This window comes from Marmota flaviventris, chromosome 7 (assembly GCF_047511675.1).
Source record: "Marmota flaviventris isolate mMarFla1 chromosome 7, mMarFla1.hap1, whole genome shotgun sequence".
In the NCBI taxonomy this organism is placed as follows: domain Eukaryota; kingdom Metazoa; phylum Chordata; class Mammalia; order Rodentia; family Sciuridae; genus Marmota; species Marmota flaviventris.
The window spans coordinates 73,380,627-73,390,036 of NC_092504.1; the positions used below are offsets into that span (position 1 = coordinate 73,380,627).

General features: G+C 35.2%; 1 protein-coding gene across 2 annotated transcripts in view; it reads left to right on the plus strand.

Annotated features, from left to right (window-relative positions):
• LOC139706425 (broad substrate specificity ATP-binding cassette transporter ABCG2-like) overlaps nucleotides 1-8,992 on the plus strand; it is a 36,492-nt gene extending 27,500 nt beyond the window's left edge. For both annotated transcript variants that reach the window (XM_071614438.1, XM_071614439.1), the window contains exons 11-16: nucleotides 1,249-1,335; nucleotides 2,435-2,556; nucleotides 4,061-4,209; nucleotides 6,229-6,318; nucleotides 7,703-7,788; nucleotides 8,829-8,992. In XM_071614438.1, the coding sequence (XP_071470539.1) occupies nucleotides 1,249-1,335; nucleotides 2,435-2,556; nucleotides 4,061-4,209; nucleotides 6,229-6,318; nucleotides 7,703-7,788; nucleotides 8,829-8,976 (682 nt within the window). In that variant the 3' untranslated portion in view covers nucleotides 8,977-8,992. The remainder of the gene's footprint in view (nucleotides 1-1,248; nucleotides 1,336-2,434; nucleotides 2,557-4,060; nucleotides 4,210-6,228; nucleotides 6,319-7,702; nucleotides 7,789-8,828) is intronic.
• The last annotated feature ends 418 nt before the right edge of the window (nucleotides 8,993-9,410 follow it).

A 9,410-nucleotide genomic window follows, 5' to 3' on the forward strand; every position in this document is an offset into this window, starting at 1 on the left:
TCTAGATAATACTAGATATGACAAATGTGAGTTACTATCTTATAAAGAATTAGAATGAATTGGTTCTGTAATAATAAAAAGTAATATAAAATAAATCATATTATGAATCTGAATGAATTTCATTGTCTTTTTTCTCAGAGTTATGAACACTATAATATCATTAGCTATATTGAACTGAATCTTTGCTATATCCCATGCATCTCAAATTATCTTATAAGTTTACTTATAAGATAAGTTATTATCTTATAAGTTTACTTATATACTTATCTTATAAGTATATTTTTGGACTCAAAGTTATGTAGTTGATTATCTACTAGACATGGCTGTTTCCTATTTATTTTAATTATCATATTAACATTTACATGTTTACACATTTACAGGTACTATTATTTCATAATTCTTTAGGCATTAAGAAAATATGTGGAGTGTCTCTGGACTCCTGTTTTTCCTTTAAGATAGTTGGAATTGTTCACTTGAATTTATATTTAAATTATTTTTTTTTTCTCTTTTTTTTATGTCACTTAATTGATGTACATTATCTTTTTTTTCAAATTGTTTCAATTAAAAATCATTCATATCAGTTAAGTTGGTTTGAAGAGAAGCTTGTTCTTATTTCCAGGAGGTTGGTATATAATCATAAAATTTATATTTTTATAAAGGCATAAATTCACTGAACCCTTTTTTGTAAAAAAAAAAAACAAAAAAAAAACCATTCTTTTACTGAGAAGGTACACAGAATTTTTTTTTTCCTTCTTAAATTATATCTCTTTGGTTTATTTTTGAAGACCTTGTAGGAAGGTGGCTGTCCTGGTCAAGGATGACTGTCAGGGCTTTGCTGACGTGTGTGCTGTCTGTGTGTCTGAAGGAACGGAGTGCGGGTTTCTTCCAACATCTGGCATTTTTCTTCCACATGTCTCACCATCTTCTTCACTCAACTTCAAAATCAAACTGGCTAATTAAATTTTTAACCATCTGAGGAGTTTATTAAGTTTGCTGTTTCTCTGTTTATATTTAAGGAATGGTGCCAAGCATTCATTCCTAAAATATAAACAGAGAAACATTGAATTCAAAGTGATGGTATTTCTGTGACCAGATAGCGCAGGCTGACATAACAAAATACTAAAGACTCTACTTTAAAGAAAAATGTTATATAATTTGTGGAAGGAGATCCTGTGAGTTGAAAGCTGATCTAATAGCTTTGAATTGACTGAGGATTTTGTTTGTTTGTTTGTTCTTCTGTCCTGGCAGAGCCCGGGCACTCTGTACACTGACTATCTTCCAGAGTTTGGCCGGCCTGTTAGGAGGAAAGAGTGTTGAACTGGAGAAGCTCTTTAGGTGAGTAGGTTTCTATTTTGGGAGTGGATCTATAATTGGGTCAAAGGTGTGACCCAGAGGATTACCAGTATTTTTCTTTTATTCCTGGTTTGTTTAGTTGACAAATATAAATTGTATGTATTTATCATTGTGTAACATGAGCTTTTGAAATATGTATGCAGGTTATCACAATTAATTGAAAACAAGCAGTCAAGAGTAAAATAGAAAATCAAGAGCTTGTGGGGCCTGTCACCAAGGGAAAACAAAGTTTCAGAATTAGGTGTGGTCATCAGTTTTCAGTGCTGCAGAGAAAGCCAGCAATAAAGAGCTGAAAAGTATCTTTAGGTTTTTTGGAAATAACAGGCCACCATGACCCTTGCAAGAAAAGTTTGAAGTTCTTGGTAGAGAGTTAAGTTGTAGGATTAGCAATAAATTGGAGGTGGGAGTACAGTTGGCCTTAGTGGATGAAGGAATGAAAAAATCAAGAGGGCAGTCTTACACTAAAAAGCAGACTGGGTTGTTTCTTCTGCTTTCAAAGATGGAAGATATTTTACCATATTTATATGCCAAGGACTGGAATTATCAGAAAGGGAAGGAATGAAGATAGTGGTGGAAGAGTTTGGAATTACAGGAGAGAGACATCAGGAAGAAGAAAGATGAGGGTTTGGTAGCTGATGGGTATTGCTTGGTGATCGTTGAAGGGAGAAGTCCTTTTCTTTTTCTAACATGAGAGAAGCAGAAGTATAAAAAGTTTAGGGATCATAAGTTGCTTTGAGGCCTTGGAGAATAACAGTGTCATCTTTTACAGGGTCAGAATTGGAGTGAAGAAAATCTTCCGTTATTGCTAAGATTAGCCCTTTTTGTACTACTAAGAGGGAGTCAGCCTGAGAGGAGAAGCAGGGTATCTGAGAAGAGTGAGGAGATGCAGACTCTGTGTCCCACCTCCAGGGAGGCTATACCTGCAATGGAGAAGGGATGGGGGCAGGGTGGGAGGGTCAGCCTGGAGCCCGTGGGCAGCTGGTGGCAGACCTGTTGGCAGCAGGAATCTGGACAGTAGCATCTTAGCTGGGTTGTGCCTTGGACTAATCTGGGATGTGTGGTGTGTGTTTTTGTTTTGTAGACAAGAGCTTATTAGTAGATGGTATGAAGTGTCATCTTACTTCTTTGGAAAACTGGTATCTGATTTACTACCCAGGAGTTTGCTGCCAATTATATGTACTTGTGTAGCATACTTCTTGATAGGTAAGTAACAATACAAAGAGAATGTGTCTTTAGTTTTGCTTATGTGTTAAAACCAATTTCTTTTGCCAGAATGTTTATGGTTCCTACAACTAGAAGTACACACTTCCCACCACTAGGGAAGTGTGTATCCATTGTGCATGCTCAACAATAGCCATTCAGTTGAGTATTGTTGTCAAGTCTTTCCCAAGTGAAGCTTCTTGTTTTTGATTTTGGTGCAGTGCTGGGTGTCAATCCAATGGCTTCATGGATGATAGACAAACGCTGTATCTCTGAGATACATCCCCAGCTGTTTTAAATTTTTTTTGTCTTGATCAGGGTCTTTCTAAGCTTCTCATACTGGTCTTAAAATTTAGATCATCTTGCCTCAGTCCGCTGAATAACTGGGATTGCACACACATGCCCCATGCTCTACTCAACAGAATTTTCAATATTTACAAAACTTCATTTTACCAAGATGCCATGTATCATGAAGAAACATAGAAATAATTTATAAAAACCTCAACACTATGCTGAGGAGCTGTGATAGTTATTGCCTATCTATCTATATTGTTTCTCTTTGTCTCTCAACATGTAACTATATACAGATAAAATTTAGATTGGTATGCATTATTGATAAGGTCTACAGAGATATATAGAAAAGTAAAGAATCTGTGTACACATGTCTTCTTTCCCTCTACCCTTAATAATGAGAGAAAGGTGGTTACTTTGGGGTTTATTGATTTAATAGATCATTGTTGCATTGTTCTCAGACTTTACCCCAGGGTCATTGCTTCTGAATTTCTATATGTTTCTCTCTTTCTCACATACACTGGAAATATCTATTTATGATAACACACTATAGTATAAGAACCAAAAACTTCCAGTTTACAAATAAGAGGTGTGTTATAAGGAATTGGTCATGGTATCTAGGCCCCAGACTCCTGATCAGTGTTCTTATAGCTGTTCCAAATCTTTAAACTATATAATGAATGTTTGCTTGGTACACTTTTTAAAGTATACTCATCTTATTCCATTCTCTATCACAGAGCCATGTGATGGTTTGTCTGGGAGACTTAGGTATGGAGAGTCCTTTCTTTCCCCCAGGCATTAAAACCACTGAAGTTGTGAAACCTGATCCCTGTTTCTTCAGTAATGCAGTGACAGCAAATAGTGAGCAATGTGGTGATGTCTGAGTATAGGAGAAGGCAGTATAATTTGACCAGTTGTGTTGCCTGTGCCTCTCCATCTAAGTAGTTCTGAAGTTCATCCTAATTCCACATAGAAAAACAGAGGTGCTCTACGGAAAAGTGCTTTGGAAGTAAATGTACAAAAGAAATCTGTGTGGTAACTTCATGCAATTATATATAGGTGAAAATTGAAATTGCTGGCCCATGGTAGTTGGATGTGGGTAACTTTCTTCATTCAGGTATTAATTTCTCTGAATATTAGCATTATTTGCATGGTAAATGATCCTGAATACATATTGACCTAGGCAGCAGGGCTAAACCCTTCTTTTCTTTCTAAGGATTGAAACTGGAGGCAGAAGCTTTCTCAATCACGGTGCTTACTGTTTTGATGGTGTACTATTCAACTGCTTCCCTGCTATTGGCTATAGGTTCATATCAACGTTTGTTCATAGCAGCAGTTTTAAGTACCTATTATCTGTTAATGCTGGTGAGTATGAACTGTACTTCTCTCAGAAGGAAATTTCCCCTTCTTTCTTCCTTGTACCTTTACCTGTCATTTAAAACCTACTTTGAGTATTTTATACATGGGATTTGGATGCTTCCAGGAGGCCTAGATGAGGTATATTCTAGAGAATTTACCAGCTTTCCTTCTCAACTTTATCCAAGCTTATTTTGCTAGTGTTCTAATGTCGTTAGTATGAATATGAATATGTCTTTAGTGATGAGCTTTTAAAAGACACTTCTTGATAGTATTGAATAAGACCTTGAACTTTAGAAACCAGAGTAATGAGAACAATAGACTCTCTACCTGCTTTTCGTGCTGGAGTTAGAGAACTCCCAGCTGTTTAACCAGCGGAGACAGTTTCATTGGATGCATTAAAACTCCAAGGTGAATGTGAAGCTCCTTGAGAAGTGTAATAGTGTGTGGCATGGGGAGGGTTGTCTTACCTGGGTCCTGTATTTTGAAAAGGAGTGTTTTAAGAATACTGGAAAATTCCAAAGTCCACAGTACTAGGTGATTCCCTTTTTGTGTTCCTAAGAATCTCTATATCAAGTATTTCTGCTTATCTTTTCTTTATAATGGTTACTTAATTCTAATCTCACATGGCCCTAAAGTTTGTAATCACATAGATGAATTAACAGATAAACAGAACAAGTTCCCCTGTTTTTTTTTTTTTGTGTGTGTGTGTGTGTGGTGCTGGGGATTGAACCCAGGGTGTTGTGCACATGAGGCAAACACCCTACCCACTGAGCTATATCCCCAACATAGTTCTCACATTTTTGTTCCATGACATGGACTAAATAGGAGTGCTTAAACAATTAATGCACTTGTCATCTCTGCTACAATAGATGTCTTTCAGTGATACATAATCAGCATAAGTTCTTGTCAAAGTGTAAATCTTTCATTTCTGAATTTGTCAACTACAATGTATCTCATTCAGAAAGTGATGTCTTGTTTATATTTCATCTAATAAATAAAATATCCTTTAATAAATACAGATGAATTGTTTGATTTATTGGATGCTTTGACTGAATATTATGTAAAGGTTCTTGGTAGAACCTTAAAACCATAGTCATGAAACCACATATTACTCAGAGATGGTATGTGTTATATGAAGCACTTTGTTAGGTCAAATCTAAATGTGGGCAGACATACAACATTGTAATTATGTTGCTATCCTAGTGGTACCAAGTACCACCTAAATGGTACTTGGTACCATTTAGGACAAGTGTTGTGTGAACCTCATAGCTGTTCCTTGTGTTTTGAGAAGTCGTTCCTAGTATCTCTATTGTAATATTGATTTCTGATAGCTTTAAATGGAAGTATTGACCATATTCTCTGCTGTACTTCATCATATTATTGTGTTTATCAGTTCTAGGCTTTGAGTAATCTGAAGCCTGCATTCTGAACCTCAAATTATTCTTAATGTCATTTTTTAGTCATTATGCCATAAAATATGTATTGTCAACTACTTATATAGCATTTATGTTATAGTATCATTAAGGAATATGGAAAGTATTTGAAATATATAGGAAGTAATATTAAAGTAAAAAAGTAAGTACATGATTTACATGCAAATACTACACCATTTAAAAATAAGGTATTTGAATACCTGAAGATTTTGGTATCTGTGAACTGAGGTTCTGGAACCAATCCCCCTCAGGTATCAAGGAATGACTACTTCTTAAACTTCCATTGTGTGCAGTTACAAAGAATGTTGAGAACATAGTATTAATAATTTTAGATCATCCAAATAGTATATATTATACAGATTATAGGAAATGGTCCTTCCTTTAAAATAATAAACAACCTTAGATACACAGAGGTGTATACACATTCAAACGATGAAGATTATTTTTAGAGTAACTGGGAGGAATATGAAGAGAGTTGATCCTAGTAGAAATGTTTGGAAAGTTGTAGAGTTGAAAGTTGAAAAGGGTATTATCTAGAATTCTTCATAAAATCACCAGTTGGGTTATGATTCATGGTCTTTGCTTTTTATAGGGTTTATTGGGTATATTGCTGACTTTCACTCCTCTTCCACCTTGGCTATCATGGCTTGAGTACTTCAGTATCCCTCACTATGGCTATTTGGTAAGTTGTCTTCATCTGTTACAGTACATGTGTTTCCAAGCTATGAGAAAAGCAAAATAAAGCCTGACCAGCTCATTTCCCCAGCCATGAGCTGTGAATGTCTGTGATTTTGGAGTCTCCTTTCAAGAGCGATGAATGAAACTCTCCTGTTAGCCTCAGTTAGCACAAGTTCCTGGAGTCACATGGGGTTTTCCCCAGTCACCACATTGTTTGAGGAAGAGGAAAGTCATAGATAAATCTCATAGTAAAATGTGAAGATAAAAGTTGATGATAAACATGTTGTGGTTTAGTTAAATAAGGAAGTAAATGAGAGGATGAGAGACTAGAATTTATAGTTTATATCAAAAGGAAAACTAGAACAGAATGAAAATCATATAATACTCAAAACCATATTGTCTTTCATGAGCTATTCAACTCCAAAATAACCTGTGTCAATATAGAATGATTACATTTTCTACTATCATAATTAAAATGGATTGGAAGAAAATAAATAAGAGAAGATTGCTATTATAAATCAGCAATATTCTTTGAGCTCTATTATGTAAGGAAAATAAAAAGAGACACAGAGACAAGATGCAGAGGCAGAATAGCAGAATAGCCAAGCTGTCAGCTTTATTTATATCAATAAGTTACATTAGATCATTGGCATCAGTAGTACATTATTGCTCGTTCTGTCATTAGGCAGCTTACAGAGTAAGTAACATTATGCAGCTTATTCATCACTTACATGCTATAGTTGCAATATGTAATGTTAAGTGGTTTGTATAGCTCTCAAAAGAGTCCATTGTTTAAATTTACTGTTATGTGGACAGGTTCAGGTGCAGCAGAGCTTGGTGAAACATTGTGGTTGTCTAACAAGAGAGGTTTTTTTTTTATTCCCAGGAGCTGTGAGCCTTAGGTCAAGGTTGAGGCTGATAAGACTCTAGCACAGATCCTCCTTATGCAGAGCATTGCTACAGCAGCTAGGCATCCCATGTCTTTGCACAGAAATTTTCCTAGCAGCCAGGCATTCTGTGTCTTTGCACAGAAACTTCCTAGCCACCAAGCATGCCACAGTTATGAAGCCATCAGAGACTCCAAACCCAATCAAAGAACCATTTCACTGTTATATTGTTTTAATTATAGTGTTTGAGGCATAAAATTGGGAAAGAAGGAAGTAACCACAGTCTAATCTGACCAGAGTTCTCCTTTCTTATCCAATGGGAACCAGCATCTCAATCCTAGTCTACTTTATTTCCAGGGAAAATTAGGTACTTTGCTGTGGCAAAGACATGGCAAGAAAGAGAATATTTTTTAGAAATAATCATAAACATTAAACTTGAGGACATAATTGTGATAATCCCTTGAAACTATTTATCTTGCCCTTCTCCTCCTTGTGTTTTAGGCTTTGCAACACAATGAATTTTGGGGACGAAACTACTGTCCAGAACTCAATACAACAGAAAGCAGTAGCTGTTCCAATTATGTGATGTAAGTTTGCATTCAGTGTCACATTGGGTTTGCTTACTATAATAGTATGATATGGAAAGGTCCCTGGCCTTAGAGCTGGTAAGGATCCTTTCAAGGTCAATAAGACTTTCTAAGCCTAAGTTTTCTAACTTGTAAAGTGAATTGTTGTGCACTAATGTATGTGAACATGTTGTGTAACTCTTGTTCTCTTAACAGTAAAATATTATTGAATGTGAAAAAAATGAGTTCTTTTTCAGAACATTTGAATTTGTAATAGACTATTTTGATGGTTTACTAAGGGCTTATAGTCTGTGAACCTCTGGATTATTGGCTACTGGTAGGCCCTGCCCAGGTGCTTTTCTCACCTGGGACAGAGGCACTCCATCCTGCTCTCCTCCAGCTGCTACTTAAAGTTTGAGCCTGATCCTAGACCTGATGGTATCTTCACGTTGCTGACTATCTGTAATGCTCATTATAGTATTGGTGTGGGAGCTGACAGAACAGAATTCTGTTCACAAGCCCATGTCCCCCCTAGTTCTGGTTTTAGAATTCTTAGCCTATTTTTTGGATGACTATCTTGTGATGTAAACAGAATTTAAGGAGCTTTGATCATATAAACAGGGGACAGAGTTGTCATCATCAAAACTGAGGTTTTCCCACCAGGAGAAAATGAATTTACTTGATCAGTATTTCCTTTGAAGAGAACAGCATTATAGATTTGAAAACAGATGAATCTGAGAAGCCTAGGAAATTGGTTCATAGTTTGAATCTGTAAACTTGGCCAAGTAAGTTAAGCCTGCATCATCTCCTTTTTGAAATATGCATAATATTTATATTCCTTTAGATTGTTTTAGGAATTAACTAAGCTGTCAGGCACAGGTTGATTAGTATATCTAGCAAAATTTGAAGTACTCAATGACTGTTAGCTATTACTTATGAAATGACAAATACTGAATATTTATATGATCTATAAACTTCTTTAACAAAGGAATAGCAACTATATTGAGTACAGTTTGAAAGATGTTAGGAATATAGTCATATATTTTTGTGTTGAATTTCAGATGTACTGGTGAAGAATTCTTGACAAACCAGGGCATCGATCTCTCACCTTGGAGTTTATGGAAGAATCATGTGGCTTTGGCTTTTATGATGATAATTTTCCTCACAATTTCCTACCTAAAATTGTTATTTCTTAAAAGAAGTTATTAAACTCACTTTTAATATACTATGAGTTACTCTTACATTAATAAGAAGCACCTTAATTTATTTTAAGTATCCAATGAAGATTTTTTTGTTGTGCATGATTGCCCACATACTTTTGAAGTGTTTTCAATAGAAAAAATTTTCAGAAAAATCACAACTAACAGAACTATAAATGAAAGAATCCAAGCCCAAAACTAGTATATATAAGTTCCTCTTATTAGACAATAATTATGGGGAGAAATTCATTGAATTTATCAGTCCGAAAAAAAGAGAATTGAATTCTAGAAACTCTTGACTAGTTATAATATCTCTGACTGATTAGTTTTCTCATTTTTCAACTTCAATACATAGGTTAGTAGCCCTTCTATTTTAATGGTTTATGAACTATGACCTGCCATTACTTAATAAATAACAAATACGTTAAAATATAATGCTATATT